The sequence below is a fragment of the Ranitomeya variabilis genome, chromosome 1, assembly GCF_051348905.1.
Source record: "Ranitomeya variabilis isolate aRanVar5 chromosome 1, aRanVar5.hap1, whole genome shotgun sequence".
Taxonomy (NCBI): Eukaryota; Metazoa; Chordata; class Amphibia; order Anura; family Dendrobatidae; genus Ranitomeya; species Ranitomeya variabilis.
The window spans coordinates 16,784,630-16,804,798 of NC_135232.1; the positions used below are offsets into that span (position 1 = coordinate 16,784,630).

The following is a 20,169-nucleotide window of genomic DNA, read 5'->3' on the forward strand; positions in this document are numbered from 1 at the left end:
CCCAGAGAGGTGCAATTTCAAAAATGGGGTTACTTGAGGTCAATTCTGCTCTGGTAGCACTTATGGGTTCTGTATATGGAGTCCGCATACTATTCTAGGACAATCTGCCCTCCAGGAGGCAAATAGCACTTCTTTTCTCCCAAGTCTCACCGTGTGGCTACGCAGTACTGCACAGCATCATATGTGGTATTTTCACGTTCAACAGAAATTGTGTAACAAATTATGTGGTCATTTTTACCCATTTCCCCTTGTGAAAATGTAAAATCTGGGGCTAAAGCTACAATATAATGGTAAAAATGTTACGTTTTTCCCCACAATTCAATGGTATAACATTTTGTGAAACCATAACTCTAGATATATTCCTTGAGGGGTCTAGTTTCCAAAATGGGGTCAGTTGTGGGGGGTTTCCACTGCTTAGGCACAGCAGGGGCTTTGCAAACGCGACGTGGCATCTGCTATCTGTCATCTGATTTTGTGCTCCAAAAGTCAAATGGTTCTTTCTTTCCGAGCCCTGCCATGCGCCCATACAGTAGTTTCCTCCCACATACGGGGTATCTGCATACTTAGGAGAAATTGTGTAACAAATTGTATGGTGCATTTTCTGCTTTTACTTTTGTGAAAATTAAAAGTTTGGAGCTAAAGCAACGTTTTTTGTGGTGGAAAAATAAAAATGGTATTTTTTTTCCTTCCACATTCCATTAATTCCTGTGAAGCACCTGAAGGGTAATAAACGTCTTGAATGTGGTTTTGAGCACCTTGAGGGGTGCAGTTTTTCGAATGGTATTTTCTGTCACATAGGCCCCTCAAAGTCACTTGAAATATGAGGTGGTCTCTAAATAAATAAAGTTTTGTAAATTTTGTTGGAAAACAGAGAAATTGCTCATAAACTTTTAACCCTTATAACTTCCTAACAAAAAAACTGTTTCAAAAATGATTCTGATGTAAAGTAGACCTGTTGGAAATGTTGTTTATGAACTATTTTTGGTTATTTTTGGTTATTTAAGGGGATAAAAACTTGTAAACTCCGAAATACTCTTATTTTGTCAAATTTTTGATATTTTCATAAATAAATGAAATAATGACGACTACAATTTACCACAAACATAAAGTATAGTATGTCACAGAAAACAATCTCGGAATCAGTGGGATGTGTGGAAGCTCCAGAGTTATCACATAAAGTTGACACTGGTCAGAATGCGGCTCGGTCACTAACATAAGTAACAACGTGGCTTGATCCTAAGGAGTTAATGTTCCTTCAGAGCTATTGCAGACCTCTAAGATTTCCTATCGTGCCCTTCGGCATACTGAGGCAATGATTACGGCGTCTGGAGCTCGGCTACTCGCGGATGTAGGGCCACCTTTGTGACTAGTCAATCTCATTTGCATACATTAATGAATATTACAACTCCATTTTTAATTGCATGGACTCTTTTCTATTTTTTTCTGATGGTATATTGAGGGGGTAAATCCTGAAGGCGGGGTCCCTTTAAGAACTATTTGTTGTCTAATCTCTGCGCCACCCCTGATTGTGCCAGTGTCACCAGTTTATAAGTGTTCCTCACTTTACCTGTCATTGTGCTAATGTTATAGTTACATAGTAACGTAGTATTTAAGGTTAAATGGAGACTTTAAGTCCATCTAGTTCAACCCATAGCCTAACCTAACATGCCCCAACATGTTGATCCAGAGGAAGACAAAAAAAAAAACATGCGGCAAACAGTAAGCTCCACATTGGGGAAAAAATTCCTTCCCGACCCCACATACGGCAATCAGACTAGTTCCCTGGATCAACTCCATATCAAGGAATCTAGTATATATGACCTGTAACATTATACTTTTCCAGAAAGGCATCCAGTCCCCTCTTACATTTTAGTAATGAATCACTCATTACAACATCATACGGCAGAGAGTTCCATAGTCTCACTGCTCTTACAGTAAAGAATCCGCATCTGTTATTATGCTTAAACCTTCTTTCCTCCAGACGTAGAGGATGCCCCCTTGTCCCTGTCTCAGGTCTATGATTAAAAAGATCATCAGAAAGGTCTTTGTACTGTCCCCTCATATATTTATACATTAACATAAGATCACCCCTTAGTCTTCGTTTTTCCAAACTAAATAGCCCCAAGTGTAATAACCTATCTTGGTATTGCAGACCCCCCAGTCCTCTAATAACCTTGGTCGCTCTTCTCTGCACCCGCTCTAGTTCAGCTATGTCTTTCTTATACACCGGAGACCAGAACTGTGCACAGTATTCTAAGTGTGGTCGCACTAGTGACTTGTATAGAGGTAAAATTATGTTCTCCTCATGAGCATCTATGCCACTTTTAATGCATCCCATTGTTTTATTTGCCTTTGCAGCAGCTGCCTGACACTGGCCACTGAATATGAGTTTGTCATCCACCCATACACCCAGGTCTTTTTCAGTGATGGTTTTGCCCAGTGTTTTACAATTAAGCACATAATTCTACATCTTATTTCTTCTGCTCAAGTGCATGACCTTAAATTTATCCCTAGTAAAGCTCATTTGCCATTTATCATCCCAAGCTTCTAATTTACATAAATCCTCCTGTAATATTAAATTGTCCTCCCCTGTATTGATTACCCTGCAGAGTTTAGGGTCATCTGCAAATATTGAAATTCTACTCTGTATGCCCCCTACAAGGTCATTAACAAATGTTAAAAAGAAGAGGGCCCAATACTGACCCCTGTGGTACCCCACTGCTAACCGCGACCCAGTCCGAGTGTGCTCCATTAATAACCACCCTTTGTTTCCTATCCCTGAGCCAGCTCTTAACCCACTTACACATATTTTCCCCTGTCCCCATTGTTTTCATTTTATGTAGCAACCTTTTGTGTGGCACCTTATCAAAAGCTTTTGAAAAGTCCATATACACCTTATTACCGGTCCTTTCACTTACGAGGTTCTTCATTGTGAACTCCATAAAATATATGTAGAAATCTCTTTGGAGTTGTAGAAGAAATTCACATACAATCTACCTTTCTTCTTTATAGGAAATCCTTGTGAGATTAACGCTTTATCACTAAATTGTAAAAAAGATGATATCAAGAAGCACTCTAATGGAGAAAACCTCTTTACCCTTCATGGACCTCCTGGACTTCACAGCACTTCACTTTCTTATCCTCCTAATCATGAGGAACCCTCTCCTGAGCAATCTCGCATTGTTACCACAATGCCAGGAGCCAAAGTGGATACAAGATTTCAGCGTGACAAACAAATTACTAGAAGCTCAGATATTTTAACACAAGGCAAACACAAAGGTGAGAAGCCATACTCCTGTTCAGAATGTGGGAAATGCTTTACAAAGAAATCACAATTTGTTAGACATGAGAGAAGTCACACAGGTGAGAAGCCATACTCCTGTTCAGAATGTGGGAAATGCTTTACAGAGAAATCAAAATTTGTTAGACATGAGAGAAGTCACACAGGAGAAAAGCCATTTTCATGTTCAGTATGCGGGAAGTCCTTCACAGAAAATGGGAGTCTTATTACACATCAGAGAATTCACACAGGAGAGAAGCCATTTTCATGTTCAGAATGTGGGAAGGCCTTCAAATATAAAGGGAGTCTTATTATACATCAGAGAATTCACACAGGAGAGAAGCCATTTTCATGTTCAGAATGTGGTAAGTCCTTCACATATAAAGGGCATCTTATTACACATCAGAGAATTCACACAGGAGAGAAGCCATTTTCATGTTCAGAATGTGGGAAATGTTTTTTCTATAAATCAAAAGTTGCTATGCATGAGAGAATTCACACAGGAGAAAAGCCATTTTCATGTTTAGAATGTGGGAAATCCTTCACAGATAAAGGGTATCTTACTATACATCAGAGAATTCACACAGGAGAAAAGCCATTTTCATGTTCAGTATATGGAAAGTCCTTTAGAGTTAAAAGGAGTCTTAGTAGAAATCAGAATGTTCATACTAGAGAGACACCATATTCATCTCATGCTTTACAAAAAAATGAAGTCTTGTGAGCCACGAGAGAAGTCACACATTGAAGCATGTTCAGAATGTGGTAAATCTTTCATACACAAATTTTATCTTGTAAAACATGAGAGAAGACATGCAGGACAGATACAGTAATTATGTTCTGTGTTTTATAAATTTTAATAAACTCAGTTTAAATGAGTACACCCCTTTGATAAGATGTAATTAATAGCTCACTGAACTTTAGAACAATTTGTAACATTTTGCCAACACTAAATTTCATAGAACATATTGGTGGGGGGATATGATGCAGAGGAGCTGTGTGGGAGAAGGAATATGACAGAGAAGAGCTATGTGTGGGAATATTATGGATAGGAGCTGTGTGTGTGTGGGGGGGCAATATAACAGAAAGGAGCAGTATGTGTGGGGAATATGACGGAGAGGAGCTGTATGTGGGGGAAAAATATAAGAAACAGGAACTGTGTGTGTGTGTGTGTGTGTGTGTGTGTGTGTGTGTGTGTGTGTGTGTGTGTGTGTGTGTGTGTGTGTGTGTGTGTGTGTGTGTGTGTGATATACCAGAGAGAAGCTGTGTGTGTGGGGATATGATGAAGAGGAGCTGTGTGTGGGGGAGAGTATGACAGAGAGGAGCTGTGCGTGGCTCAAATATGACACAGAGGAGCTGCGTGTGTTTGAGAAATTTAACAGAGGAGCTGTGTGTGGGGGGTATTTGGGAGGAGCTGAGGGGGAATATGATGGAGAGGAGCTGTGTGTGAGGGGGAATGTGACAGAGTGGAGCTGTGTGTGGGAAATATGACGGAGTGGAGCTGTATGTGTGGGGGGAATACAATAGAGAAGAGCTGTGTGTGAGGGGGTATATGACACAGAGGAACCGTGTGTGTGTTAGCTTCAGTGATAGCAACCCAGGAAAATGCTTCAGCACAAGAAGTGCGGAGAGGGGTTAATCAGCCATGTTCAGTGCTAGGTTGATTGAACAGCTGTAGAGTGAGAGGATTCCAGAGGATAAATACCCATATGTGTGAAAAAAAAAAGTTCCAATATCAGGACCGAAAAAAGTGATTGTGAGCACAATCCAATTTAAATCCGTTTGCGACTTTAACATAAGCCTTTACATAGAATTTCTCTATGTCATTACACATTGTTATCAAAGGAAATATTTTTCAAAACATATATATATATACAGGTGTTTCTCACCAAGTTGGAATATCCTTAAAAAGTGAATTTATTTCAGTTCTTCAATACAAAAAGTGAATCTCATCTATTCTGTAGAGTCATTACAAACAGAGTGATCTATTTCATGTGTTTTATTTCTGTTAATGTTGATGATTATGGCTTACAGCAAACAAAAACCCAAAAGTCATTATCTCAGTAAATTAGAATACTTTATAACACCAGCTTGAAAAATGATTTTAAAATCCAAAATGTTGGCCTACTGAAATATATGTTTAGTAAATGCACTCAATACTTGGTCGGGCTCCTTTTGCATCAATTACTGCATCAATGCGGCGTGGCACTGCTGAGGGGTTATGGAAGCCTTCAACCCCTCTGCATTGTTGGGTCTGGTGTCTCTCATCTTTCTCTTGATAATTCCCCATAGATTCTCTATGGGGTTAAGGTCAGATGAGTTTGCAGCCAATCAAGCTCAGTGATACTGTTGTTTTTACACCAGGTATTGGTACTTTTGGCAGTGTGGACAGGTGCCAAGTCCTGCTGGAGAATGACATTTCCATCTCCAAAAAGCTTGTCGGCAGAGGGAAGCATGAAGTGCTCTAAAATTTCCCGGTTAATGGCTGCGCTGATTTTGGTCTTGATAAAACACTGTTTACCTACACCAGCAGATGACATGGCTCCCCAAACCATCACTGAATGTGGAAACTTCACACTAGACCTCCATCAGCTTGGATTGTGGCCTCCCCACTCTTCCTCCAGACTTTGGGACCTCAATTTCCAAAATTTACTTTCATCTGAAAATAACACCTTGGATCACTGACAGCAGTCCAGTTCTTTTTCTCCTTGGCCCCGGTAAGATGCTCCTGGCCTTGTCTATTGGTCATGAGTGGCTGACACAAGGAATGTGACACTTGTAGCCCATGTCCTGGAGACGTCTGTGTGTGGTGAAGCAATGACTCCAGCAGCAGTCCACTCCTTGTGAATCTCCCCCAAATTTTTGAATGGCCTTTTCTTAACAATCCTTTGAAGGCTGCGGTTATCCCGGTTGCTTGTGAACCTTTTTCTACCACACTTTTTCCTTCCACTCAACTTTCCATTAATATGCTTGGATACAGCACTCTGCCAGCTTCTTTAGCAATGACCTTTTGTGGCTTACCCTTACCCTTTTGTGGAGTGTGTCAACGACTGCCTTCTGGACATCTGTAAGGTCAGCAGTCTTCCCCATGATTGTGGAGCTACTGAAACAGTATAAGGAACCTTTATAAATGCTTAGGAAGCCTTTGCAGGTGTTTTTTGTTATTTATTTTGGGTTTTCATTGGCTGTAAGCCATAATCATCAACATTAACAGAAATAAACATGTGAAATAGATCACTCTGTCTGTAATGACTCTATAGAATATATGAGGTTGTCTTTGAAGGCTTACGGCTGCAAGGCCTCTAATTTTGAAGCCCTACGGCTTCAAGCCTCTAGTTTTGTAGACCCAGGGCTTCAAGCCTCTAGTTTTGTAGACCCAGGGCTGCTAATTCCACATCCAATTGAAGCCGTACGGCTTCAATGTTCTATTTCAATGTATCTCTATGGGAAATCTGTGTGTTACCAATATTTATTTTGGAAGCCCTACAGCTTCAAGGTTCTGTGTATGACCAATATTTATTTTCCTTGTTTTTTATCAAAAATATTGACCCCCTCCAGTTTTGGGGGGGGGGGGGGGGGGGCTGGCTGAATTTTATTTTTTATTTTTTTACTTAGTACACTGGTTATTTACAGTCATTATTTCTGGGCTACATTCATGTCTTGGGGTCCATTTGAGAAGACACATTTTTTTGGGGTGCAGCCACCTCAAGTAATAAATACTGCCTCCCACAGCCCTTAGCGTACCGAATCCTGATTTTATGTCCCCCCAAGTCGTTTTTCTAGAAATCTGACACATTTGGGGGGTACATTTGAGGAGACATATTTTGGGGTGCATCTGCAAAAATGCTAAATACTGCCTCCCACAGCCCATAATATACTGATTCCTGTTTTTTTTTTTGTCCCCCAAGTGATTATTTCTGGGCCACAGTCACATTTTAGGGTACATTTGAGAAGACGCATTTTGGGGTGCATCCCCTAAAGTGCTAAATACTGCCTCCCACAGCCCCTAAAGTACTGAATACTGTTTGTTTTATGTCCCCCAGGTGATTATTTCTTGAAATCTGGCACATTTTGGGGGTACATTTGAGAAGAAATATTTTGGAGTGCATCCCCCAAAGTGCTAAATACTACATTCTACAGACCCCAATATAGTGAATCCTATTTTTTATGTCCGCTAGACCCAGAGCTGCTAATTCCAAATCCAATTGAAGCCCTACGGCTTCAAGGTTCTATTTCAATGTATCTCTATAGGAAATTTGTGTATGACCAAGATATCTTTTCCTTGTGTTTGAACACAGATATTGACCCCCTGCAGTTTTTTTTTGTTTTTTGTTTTGGGGTGGGGGGTGGGGGAAGCTCTCGGCAGCAGCGCGTGCATATTAGCAACGCTCCTGCCGAAAGCAGTTTTAACCCTGTGGACGCCGGGGGACGTGACAGACATCAGAATATGAGTATGTACTGTTTTTTTTTTTTTTTTACTTTTACAATGGTAACCAGGGTAAATATCGGGTTACTAAGCGCAACCCTGCACTTAGTAACCCGATATTTACCCTGGTTACAAGTGAACACATCGCTGGATCGGCGTCACACACACCGATCCAGCGATGACAGCGGGTGATCAGCGACCAAAAAATGGTCCTGATCATTCCCATCGACCAACGATCTCCCAGCAGGGGCCTGATCGTTGGTCGCTGTCACACATAACGAGATCGTTAGCGGGATCGTTGCTACGTCACCAAAAGCGTGACGTTGCAACGATATTGTTATGTGTGACTCAGCCTTAACTGGCTGGATACAAAACTTGTAGACTCTGTAGTCTCAGGATAAATACCTAACATACCTTAATACCTTAGCCAAGGGAACTACCTGTAACTTATATATCTACATATATAATTGTCTAAGGGGTACGTCCGTCTTTCTGTCGGCAACTTCCGTCACGGTTATTCATTCGCTGATTGGTCTCGCCAGCTGCCTATCATGGCTGCCGCGACCAATCAGCGACAGCCACAGTCCGATTAGTCCCTCCCTACTCCCCGCAGTCCGTGCCCGGCGCCCGCTCCATACTCCCCGCAGTCAGCGCCCGCTCCATACTCCCCTCCAGTCACTGCTAACACAGGGTTAATGACAGCGTTAACGGACCGCGTTATGCCGCGGTGTAACGCACTCCGTTACCGCTGCTATTAACCCTGTGTGTCCCCAACTTTTTACTATTGATGCTGCCTATGCAACATCAATAGTAAAAAGATGTAATGTTAAAAATAATAATAAAAAAACCCCCTGCTATTCTCACCCTCTGTAGTCCACCCAGCTGCGCGTGGCTGCCGCCATCTTCCGTTCCCAGAGATGCATTGCAAAATTACCCAGAAGACTTAGCGGTCTCACGAGATCGCTAAGTCATGTGGGTAATTTTGCAATGCATCCTGGGAACGGAAGATGGCGGCAGCTGCGCACGCATCGCCAGAGCTTCGCTGGATCCCGGCAGGTGAGTATAAAACTATTTTTTATTTTAATTATCTTTTTAAACAGGGATATGGTGCCCACACTGCTGTATACTACGTGGGCTGTGTTATATACCACGTGGCTGCTATATACTACCTAGCCAGTGTTAGATACTATGTGGGCTGTGTTTTGTACTGCGTGGGCTGTGCTTTGTACTGCGTGGGCTGTGCTGTAACTTACGTGGCCAGTGTTATATACTACGTCGCCTGTGTTATATACTGCGTGGGCTGTTATATAGTACATGGGCTGTGTTATATATTACGTGGCCAGTGTTATATACTATGTGGGCTGTGTTATATACTGTTTGGGCTGTGTTATATACTAAGTGGCCAGTGTTATATACTGTTTGGGCTGTGTTATATACTAAGTGACCAGTGTTATATACTACGTGGCCAGTGTTATATACTGCGTGGGCTGTGTTATATAGTACGTGGGCTGTGTTATATACTGTTTGGGCTGTGTTATATACTAAGTGGCCAGTGTTATATACTGTTTGGGCTGTGTTATATACTAAGTGGCCAGTGTTATATACTACGTGGCCAGTGTTATATACTGCGTGGGCTGTGTTATATAGTACGTGGGCTGTGTTATATACCGCGTGGCCAGTGTTATACTGCGTGGCCTGTATTAACGCATCGGGTATTCTACAGTATGTATGTATGTATATAGCAGCCTCATAGTATATAGCACAGGCCACGTACTATTTGTCTGCTATATACTACATGGCTCCTATATACTACGTGGCCTGTGCTATATACTATGTGGTTCTACACACAGCTCCTCGCTCCTCCCCCCTCCCCAGGCTAAACACATAGCTCCTCCCCCTCCTCAGGTTCTACACATAGCTCCTCCCCGGGTTCTACACATAGCTCCTCCCCCTCCCCGGGTTCTACACACAGCTCCTCCCCATGTTCAACACATAGCTCCTCCCCCCTCCCCATGTTCAACACATAGCTTCTCCCTCCCCCCTGGTTCTCCATATAGGCATTAGCGCTATCCTCTATGGCTTGCACTGAATGGGATTCAATCAACATCATTACCTAATGAGTCATGAAACTAATTGATGGCCGGGTCCAGCAGGACCTACTGTTATTGTGTTGTGTCTAATTGCCAATCCAGTGAAGCTCTGTTCTCTCTACAGGACTGATCTCCATGGACTGCTTTGCTATGTCTACTGGACTGCTTTGTCCAACCTGCTTTTTACTTTTTGCTCTTTTTGATTTCTTTACATACAGCTTTTTATTTTAACTGTCCCAATAGCTTTTTTTAAAAGCTATCTTAACCTTTTAATTTTATATCTCTTTTCTTTTGTTCTAATTCTTAGGTTTAAGTATGGAATCCAAAGTGCACAACAGAACCCCAATGACCTGCCCGATGTGTTACAAGATAGATGACAACCTTGGCACCCACCTAAGAAGAAAATGCAAAAAAAATGCCAATGAGGATGAGGTCAAGGCTACCCTTGCACAAGCAAAAAAAAATCTGGTTGCTGTGGCAGCAAAGGGCCTGGCCATTGAGTACAATGAGGTTGAGGAGCTGGTATGTAACAGTGGGTGCCTGGAAAAAGTAATTGCATTTCTTAATAGACGTGGTTTTAAAATCATTAATCAGCCATTTCATACAAGAATTCTCCAGAAGAATGGCCATTGCGAGAAGGTTCCCAACATGAGGATAGAAGGACTCCTAACAGCTGAGGTGACAACCAAAGGACAAGATGATGCAATTGTGAAGGAAGATTGTGAACATGCCACAGCCAAAGGAAGGAATGAAACCAAAGAAGACATGACTGAGTCACATGAGGAGCAAATTACTAGAAGCTCAGATATTTTAACACAAGGCAAACACAAAGGTGAGAAGCCATACTCCTGTTCAGAATGTGGGAAATGCTTTACAAAGAAATCACAATTTGTTAGACATGAGAGAAGTCACACAGGTGAGAAGCCATACTCCTGTTCAGAATGTGGGAAATGCTTTACAGAGAAATAAAAATTTGTTAGACATGAGAGAAGTCACACAGGAGAAAAGCCATTTTCATGTTCAGTATGCGGGAAGTCCTTCACAGAAAATGGGAGTCTTATTACACATCAGAGAATTCACACAGGAGAGAAGCCATTTTCATGTTCAGAATGTGGTAAGTCCTTCACATATAAAGGGCATCTTATTACACATCAGAGAATTCACACAGGAGAGAAGCCATTTTCATGTTCAGAATGTGGTAAGTCCTTCACATATAAAGGGCATCTTATTACACATCAGAGAATTCACACAGGAGAGAAGCCATTTTCATGTTCAGAATGTGGGAAATGTTTTTTCTATAAATCAAAAGTTGCTATGCATGAGAGAATTCACACAGGAGAAAAGCCATTTTCATGTTTAGAATGTGGGAAATCCTTCACAGATAAAGGGTATCTTACTATACATCAGAGAATTCACACAGGAGAAAAGCCATTTTCATGTTCAGTATGTGGAAAGTCCTTTAGAGTTAAAGGGAGTCTTAGTAGACATCAGAATGTTCATACTAGAGAGACACCATATTCATCTCATGCTTTACAAAAAAATGAAGTCTTGTGAGCCACGAGAGAAGTCACACATTGAAGCATGTTCAGAATGTGGTAAATCTTTCATACACAAATTTTATCTTGTAAAACATGAGAGAAGACATGCAGGACAGATGCTGTAATTATGTTCTGTGTTTTATAAATTTTAATAAACTCAGTTTAAATGAGTACACCCCTTTGATAAGATGTAATTAATAGCTCACTGAACTTTAGAACAATTTGTAACATTTTGCCAACACTAAATTTCATAGAACATATTGGTGGGGGGATATGATGAAGAGGAGCTGTGTGTGGGGGAGAGTATGACAGAGAGGAGGTGTGCGTGGCTCAAATATGACACAGAGGAGCTGCGTGTGTTTGAGAAATTTAACAGAGGAGCTGTGTGTGGGGGGGAATGTGACAGAGTGGAGCTGTGTGTGGGAAATATGACGGAGTGGGGCTGTATGTGTGGGGGGCAATACAACAGAGAAGAGCTGTGTGTGGGTTATATGACAGAGAGGAACCGTGTGTGTGTTAGCTTCAGTGATAGCAACCCAGGAAAATGCTTCAGCACAAGAAGTGCGGAGAGGGGTTAATATCAGCCATGTTCAGTGCTAGGTTGATTGAACAGCTGTAGAGTGAGGGGATTCCAGAGGATAAATACCCAGCCTTGGGGCTCATACCCATATGTGTGAAAAAAAAAGTTCCAATATCAGGACCGAAAAAAGTGATTGTGAGCACAATCCAATTTAAATCCGTTTGCGACTTTAACATAAGCCTTTACATAGAATTTCTCTATGTCATTACACATTGTTATCAAAGGAAATATTTTTCAAAACATATATATATATATACAGGTGTTTCTCACCAAGTTGGAATATCCTTAAAAAGTGAATTTATTTCAGTTCTTCAATACAAAAAGTGAATCTCATCTATTCTGTAGAGTCATTACAAACAGAGTGATCTATTTCATGTGTTTTATTTCTGTTAATGTTGATGATTATGGCTTACAGCAAACAAAAACCCAAAAGTCATTATCTCAGTAAATTAGAATACTTTATAACACCAGCTTGAAAAATGATTTTAAAATCCAAAATGTTGGCCTACTGAAATATATGTTTAGTAAATGCACTCAATACTTGGTCGGGCTCCTTTTGCATCAATTACTGCATCAATGCGGCGTGGCACTGCTGAGGGGTTATGGAAGCCCAGGTTGCTTTGATAGCAGCCTTCAACCCCTCTGCATTGTTGGGTCTGGTGTCTCTCATCTTTCTCTTGATAATTCCCCATAGATTCTCTATGGTGTTAAGGTCAGATGAGTTTGCAGCCAATCAAGCTCAGTGATACTGTTGTTTTTACACCAGGTATTGGTACTTTTGGCAGTGTGGACAGGTGCCAAGTCCTGCTGGAGAATGACATTTCCATCTCCAAAAAGCTTGTCGGCAGAGGGAAGCATGAAGTGCTCTAAAATTTCCTGGTATATGGCTGCGCTGACTTTGGTCTTGATAACACACAGTGGACCTACACCAGCAGATGACATGGCTCCCCAAACCATCACTGAATGTGGAAACTTCACACTAGACCTCCATCAGCTTGGATTGTGGCCTCTCCACTCTTCCTCCAGACCTTGGGACCTCAATTTCCAAAATTTACTTTCATCTGAAAATAACACCTTGGATCACTGACCGCAGTCCAGTTCTTTTTCTCCTTGGCCCCGGTAAGATGCTCCTGGCCTTGTCTATTGGTCATGAGTGGCTGACACAAGGAATGTGACACTTGTAGCCCATGTCCTGGAGACGTCTGTGTGTGGTGAAGCAATGACTCCAGCAGCAGTCCACTCCTTGTGAATCTCCCCCAAATTTTTGAATGGCCTTTTCTTAACAATCCTTTGAAGGCTGCGGTTATCCCGGTTGCTTGTGAACCTTTTTCTACCACATTTTTTCCTTCCACTCAACTTTCCATTAATATTCTTGGATACAGCACTCTGCCAGCTTCTTTAGCAATGACCTTTTGTGGCTTACCCTTACCCTTTTGTGGAGTGTGTCAACGACTGCCTTCTGGACATCTGTAAGGTCAGCAGTCTTCCCCATGATTGTGGAGCTACTGAAACAGTATAAGGAACCTTTATAAATGCTTAGGAAGCCTTTGCAGGTGTTTTTTGTTATTTATTTTGGGTTTTCATTGGCTGTAAGCCATAATCCTCAACATTAACAGAAATAAACACGTGAAATAGATCACTCTGTCTGTAATGACTCTATAGAATATATGAGGTTGTCTTTGAAGGCCTACGGCTGCAAGGCCTCTAATTTTGAAGCCCTACGGCTTCAAGCCTCTAGTTTTGTAGACCCAGGGCTTCAAGCCTCTAGTTTTGTAGACCCAGGGCTGCTAATTCCACATCCAATTGAAGCCGTACGGCTTCAAGGTTCTATTTCAATGTATCTCTATGGGAAATCTGTGTGTTACCAATATTTATTTTGGAAGCCCTACAGCTTCAAGGTTCTGTGTATGACCAATATTTATTTTCCTTGTTTTTTATCAAAAATATTGACCCCCTCCAGTTTTGGGGGGGGCTGGCTGAATTTTATTTTATTTTTTTTTTTACTTAGTACACTGGTTATTTACAGTGATTATTTCTGGGCTACATTCATGTCTTGGGGTCCATTTGAGAAGACACATTTTTTGGGGTGCAGCCACCTCAAGTAATAAATACTGCCTCCCACAGCCCTTAACGTACCGAATCCTGTTTTTATGTCCCCCCAAGTCGTTTTTCTAGAAATCTGACACATTTGGGGGGTACATTTGAGGAGACATATTTTGGGGTGCATCCGCGAAAATGCTAAATACTGCCTCCCACAGCCCATAATACACTGATTCCTGTTTTGTTTTGTTTTTTGTCCCCCAAGTGATTATTTCTGGGCCACAGTCACATTTTGGGGTACATTTGAGAAGACGCATTTTGGGGTGCATCCCCTAAAGTGCTAAATACTGCCTCCCACAGCCCCTAAAGTACTGAATACTGTTTGTTTTATGTCCCCCAAGTGATTATTTCTTGAAATCTGGCACATTTTGGGGGTACATTTGAGAAGAAATATTTTGGAGTGCATCCCCCAAAGTGCTAAATACTACCTTCAACAGACCCCAATATAGTGAATCCTATTTTTTATGTCCGCTAGACCCAGAGCTGCTAATTCCAAATCCAATTGAAGCCCTACGGCTTCAAGGTTCTATTTCAATGTATCTCTATAGGAAATTTGTGTATGACCAAGATATCTTTTCCTTGTGTTTGAACACAGATATTGACCCCCTGCAGTTTTTGTTTTTTGTTTTGGGGGGGTGGGGGAAGCTCTCGGCAGCAGCGCGTGCATATTAGCAACGCTCCTGCCGAAAGCAGTTTTAACCCTGTGGACGCCGGGGGACGTGACAGACATGAGAATATGAGTAGGTACTGTTTTTTTTTTTTACTTTTACAATGGTAACCAGGGTAAATATCGGGTTACTAAGCGCAACCCTGCACTTAGTAACCCGATATTTACCCTGGTTACAAGTGAACACATCGCTGGATCGGCGTCACACACACCGATCCAGCGATGACAGCGGGTGATCAGCGACCAAAAAATGGTCCTGATCATTCCCATCGACCAACGATCTCCCAGCAGGGGCCTGATCGTTGGTCGCTGTCACACATAACGAGATCGTTAGCGGGATCGTTGCTACGTCACCAAAAGCGTGACGTTGCAACGATATCGTTATGTGTGACTCAGCCTTAACTAGCTGGATACAAAACTTGTAGACTCTGTAGTCTCAGGATAAATTACCTAACATACCTTAGCCAAGGGAACTACCTGTAACTTATATATATCTACATATATAATTGTCTAAGGGGTACTTCCGTCTTTCTGTTGGCAACTTCCGTCACGGTTATTCATTCGCTGATTGGTCTCGCCAGCTGCCTATCATGGCTGTCGCGACCAATCAGCGACAGCCACAGTCGGATTAGTCCCCCCCTACTCCCCGCAGTCCGTGCCCGGCGCCCGCTCCATACTCCCCGCAGTCAGCGCCCGCTCCATACTCCCCTCCAGTCACTGCTAACACAGGGTTAATGACAGCGTTAACGGACCGCGTTATGCCGCGGTGTAACGCACTCCGTTACCGCTGCTATTAACCCTGTGTGTCCCCAACTTTTTACTATTGATGCTGCCTATGCAACATCAATAGTAAAAAGATGTAATGTTAAAAATAATAATAAAAAAACCCCCTGCTATTCTCACCCTCTGTAGTCCGCCCAGCTGCGCGTGGCTGCCGCCATCTTCCGTTCCCAGAGATGCATTGCAAAATTGCCCAGAAGACTTAGCGGTCTCGCGAGACCGCTAAGTCATGTGGGTAATTTTGCAATGCATCCTGGGAACGGAAGATGGCGGCAGCCGCGCACGCATCGCCAGAGCTTCGCTGGATCCCGGCAGGTGAGTATAAAACTATTTTTTATTTTAATTATCTTTTTAAACAGGGATATGGTGCCCATACTACTGTATACTACGTGGGCTGTGTTATATACCACGTGGCTGCTATATACTACCTAGCCAGTGTTAGATACTATGTGGGCTGTGTTTTGTACTGCGTGGGCTGTGCTGTAACTTACGTGGCCAGTGTTATATACTACGTCGCCTGTGTTATATACTGCGTGGCTGCTATATACTGCGTGGGCTGTTATATAGTACGTGGGCTGTGTTATATATTACGTGGCCAGTGTTATATACTATGTGGGCTGTGTTATATACTGTTTGAGCTGTGTTATATACTAAGTGGCCAGTGTTATATACTGTTTGGGCTGTGTTATATACTACGTGGCCAGTGTTATATACTACGTGGCCAGTGTTATATACTGCGTGGGCTGTGTTATATAGTACGTGGGCTGTGTTATATACCGCGTGGCCAGTGTTATACTGCGTGGCCTGTATTAACGCATCGGGTATTCTACAATATGTATGTATATATGTATATAGCAGCCTCATAGTATATAGCACAGGCCACGTACTATTTGTCTGCTATATACTACATGGCTCCTATATACTATGTGGCCTGTGCTATATACTATGTGGTTCTACACATAGCTCCTCGCTCCTCCCCCCTCCCCAGGTTCAACACATAGCTCCTCCCCCTCCTCAGGTTCTACACATAGCTCCTCCCCCTCCCCGGGTTATACACACAGCTCCTCCCCCTCCTCAGGTTCTACACATAGCTCCTCCCCCCTCCCCAGGTTCAACACACAGCTCCTCCCCCCTCCTCAGGTTCTACACATAGCTCCTCCCCCCTCCCCATGTTCAACACATAGCTTCTCCCTCCCCCCTGGTTCTCCATATAGGTATTAGCGCTATCCTCTATGGCTTGCACTGAATGGGATTCAATCACCATCATTACCTAATGAGTCATGAAACTAATTGATGGCCGGGTCCAGCAGGACCTACTGTTATTGTGTTGTGTCTAATTGCCAATCCAGTGAAGCTCTGTTCTCTCTACAGGACTGATCTCCATGGACTGCTTTGCTCTGTCTACTGGACTGCTTTGTCCAACCTGCTTTTTACTTTTTGCTCTTTTTGATTTCTTTACATACAGCTTTTTATTTTAACTATCCCAATAGCTTTTTTTAAAAGCTATCTTAACCTTTTAATTTTATATCTATTTTCTTTTGTTCTAATTCTTAGGTTTAAGTATGGAATCCAAAGTGCACAACCGAACCCCGATGACCTGCCCAATCTGTCACAAGATAGATGACATCCTTGGCACCCACCTAAGAAGAAAATGCCAAAAAAATGCCAGTGAGGATGAGGTCAAGGCGACCCTTGCACAAGCAAAAAAAAATCTGGTTGCTGTGGCAGCAAAGGGCCTGGCCATTGAGTACAATGAGGTTGAGGAGCTGGTATGTAACAGTGGGTGCCTGGAAAAAGTAATTGCATTTCTTAATAGACGTGGTTTTAAAATCATTAATCAGCCATTTCATACAAGAATTCTCCAGAAGAATGGCCATTGCGAGAAGGTTCCCAACATGAGGATAGAAGGACTCCTAACAGCTGAGGTGACAACCAAAGGACAAGATGATGCAATTGTGAAGGAAGATTGTGAACATGCCACAGCCAAAGGAAGGAATGAAACCAAAGAAGACATGACTGAGTCACATGAGGAAGATCAAGAAGAAGAAGAATTACCTACGGAAACTGAAGCAGCAACAACTGAGCCCAATGTTGTCTGGAGCAATCCACTAAGACTTAAAATGGCCGAGACTGGGATGTACATGAGACATTCTCTGGATTTGGAACCAATTGCTGGCTTTGCAAGATATTTATCTAAAACCTTGCAAGTCGTGAGATACAAGCAGGAGGTAGAGAACGTTGCTCGCTTTCTGTATTTCATGGACAAGGAGAAGCCTTCACTGAAGTTTCTATATGACATCGAGAAGACCAATGACTATTTTTGCAAACTATTGGAAATCGGAAACACTCATCAGACGGTCTTTAATTATATGAAGAATGTCAAGCGGTTCATACGTTACCTAATGAATGCGACATCCCTTCCTCATAAAGACCAAAAGACATCTGGAGCAGCGGGAACGTACCTCGGCCGGTTAGGAGTATTTCAAAAGAGGCTCAGCCAAGGAATCTCCAGGGAGAATAGCCTGAAGAAGTAAGTGTAAAAGAAGAAGAAAATGTACATTGTTGCTCGTAAGAAAATGTGCCTCGTTACTTTACTTTGAATTTATTTTATTTCCAGAGAAAACCACTTATTGGATGGGATGAAAAAACCACACGAGATGCAATCTATCCTGGTAGTTGCAAAGAAAGATTTTGAAAGGGCCCTAAACAAGGCGGAGCGGTATGAAAGGCTTCTAGATAGTGACAAGCTAGTTATTCTCAACTATCTCGAGTGCTACATAATCTTGAATAAATTACAACGACCTGGTGTGGTGCAAAATATGACTGTAAGGAACCTGTAGTACATCTAGCTTTTTTTTATAAACCAACTAATTAAAGCTTTATTAAGGCAAATTTCACACTGTAACTGGTAGGTCGAGGAGTGGAAGAAGAGAGGTCCTTATCGTGAAGGTCATGTAGGAGTCGCCATACACGAACACAAGACCGCGGGGAACCAGATTGCAGTATTGATTTTGAATAAAGAAGAAGAAAGGGTAAATATCTGTCTTTCTGTCTCCTGTCTGTCTATCTATTGATCTAACATTTTCAGTTTATTTTTTAGTGGTTTCAAATTTACATTAAAAAAGTCCGGCCGACATTCCTGAAAAAAAAATCAGTGGAGATAAAAAATTTCTTCATTTCTTCATCGGGGCAAAAAATCCACAATGTTTCTAGTGATATTGCAAGATTTCATAAAAAGTAAGTATTTCTGAATAGTGACACATAGATTCTAGATATCAATATTACAAAGTTTTATTTTAATATATATTTATTCTATTGCACAGATTTGGATTAAAGACTGTGACAAGCCAAGAGATCAGGAGAAGCGCCGAGACATTCATTGCTTCCAATTGCAAGGACACTAATGACAAAGACAAATTTGCAAAATACCAGGCGCATTCGAATCCCACAGCAGAACGTGTCTGCAGGGAGAAGACAATGGAAGATATGGCGAAGGCCTCCATGATGACAACACAAGTTCTCGACAGACTGCAAGAGAAGCCTTCCACCTCACTGTAAGGACTTGGAAAGTAGAAGATTTTTGTTTGATTATTCTTTCACAAATATTGCATTTGTGTGCTTTTACAGAGCTGCAATTGAAAAAGAAGAAAGGATTAATCAAGAAAAAGAAAATAAGCCTGGACCTCCCACCATAGAGACCAAAGACGAGGATTTTCAAAGATTTATTTCCCTGTATCCCCTAACTGTTGAGACAGAACCACCAACGTTAAAACAATGCCAGGACGAGTTCCCACTGAATGGACAACATCTGTATGATCGGTGGAGGAGGGGACAGAGCAGAATGCGAGTGGACTATATATTTGGACTTCTTAAGGATGATCATCCAGATGACGAGGAGGTGAAGAGGTGTATTGCACAGAGACTTTGGAAAAGTAACTTGCCGAGGGTGAAGGATATTTTGGAAAAATGGAAAAAGTGTTAGACTTAGACCAGGACAATGGACAGTACACTTTTAAAAGGACACTCTTCTGTTAAATGGACATTTCTATGGATTTTGTTGGATATGTCAAAAGCTTTTGATGTCACTGGGTCTCACTTGTGAGACCTTCTGTGATCAGAAACTTGACATACCTTACGACCTGTCAGGAGTGTTTAAGAATGGCAGTATGTTTTATTTCTTGACAAATGTATGATTGAATGCAAATACACACATTTATTAGTGGGGTGGGGGCTGTTTAATAAAGTAAATATTTTGTAACTTAAAGTAGAAGAGCAGGACTGGGACAACTTCCCAGTGTTACATCTACCCTATTAAATAGAGCATTTTTCTAAATACAGTCACATCGCGGGACGGCCTCGTTCCCCCGTTCTCTGCCTCCGTGCAGAGAGCGGAGTTAGTCGTGGACACGATGAGAGTGCAACATCAGGGCACGTGTTCATCAGACTCCTAGGAGCAGCTTGAGAATTAGACGCCATGATGCAGCATTCACATCGAGGCCGTGGCTGCCCCAACTCTCTGCATGGAGACAGAAAAGGGGGAATTATGGCGCCCCACAATGGGAACATGCATAGAAACATGATTTATTTAACACCAGGAAGATGTCTCCGCACTGCACTTCTTCTTTAAGGAGCGTAAATTCAAATTTGCTGACTGGACATTTGAATACCTATTTTTTGTTACACTGTATTAAAACATATACGAGGAGGATGA

At 42.0% G+C, this 20,169-nt stretch overlaps 1 protein-coding gene and 1 pseudogene across 4 annotated transcripts in view; both read left to right on the forward strand.

The window, feature by feature from the left end:
• The window catches only part of LOC143793494 (oocyte zinc finger protein XlCOF8.4-like), a 159,873-nt gene extending 139,704 nt beyond the window's left edge, over positions 1-20,169 (forward strand). For 2 of the 4 annotated variants that reach the window (XM_077280509.1, XM_077280508.1), the window contains exons 9-16: positions 3,013-3,279; positions 10,101-10,625; positions 17,013-17,988; positions 18,076-18,283; positions 18,371-18,490; positions 18,559-18,695; positions 18,782-19,012; positions 19,086-20,169. In XM_077280509.1, the coding sequence (XP_077136624.1) occupies positions 3,013-3,279; positions 10,101-10,625; positions 17,013-17,988; positions 18,076-18,283; positions 18,371-18,490; positions 18,559-18,695; positions 18,782-19,012; positions 19,086-19,440 (2,819 nt within the window). In that variant the 3' untranslated portion in view covers positions 19,441-20,169. Of the gene's footprint in view, positions 1-3,012; positions 3,364-3,531; positions 4,093-10,100; positions 10,626-17,012; positions 17,989-18,075; positions 18,284-18,370; positions 18,491-18,558; positions 18,696-18,781; positions 19,013-19,085 lie in introns of those variants that run through there. The other 2 variants (XM_077280510.1, XM_077280511.1) reach the window with 2 other exon arrangements.
• LOC143793600 (uncharacterized) lies at positions 10,631-11,447 on the forward strand (annotated as a pseudogene).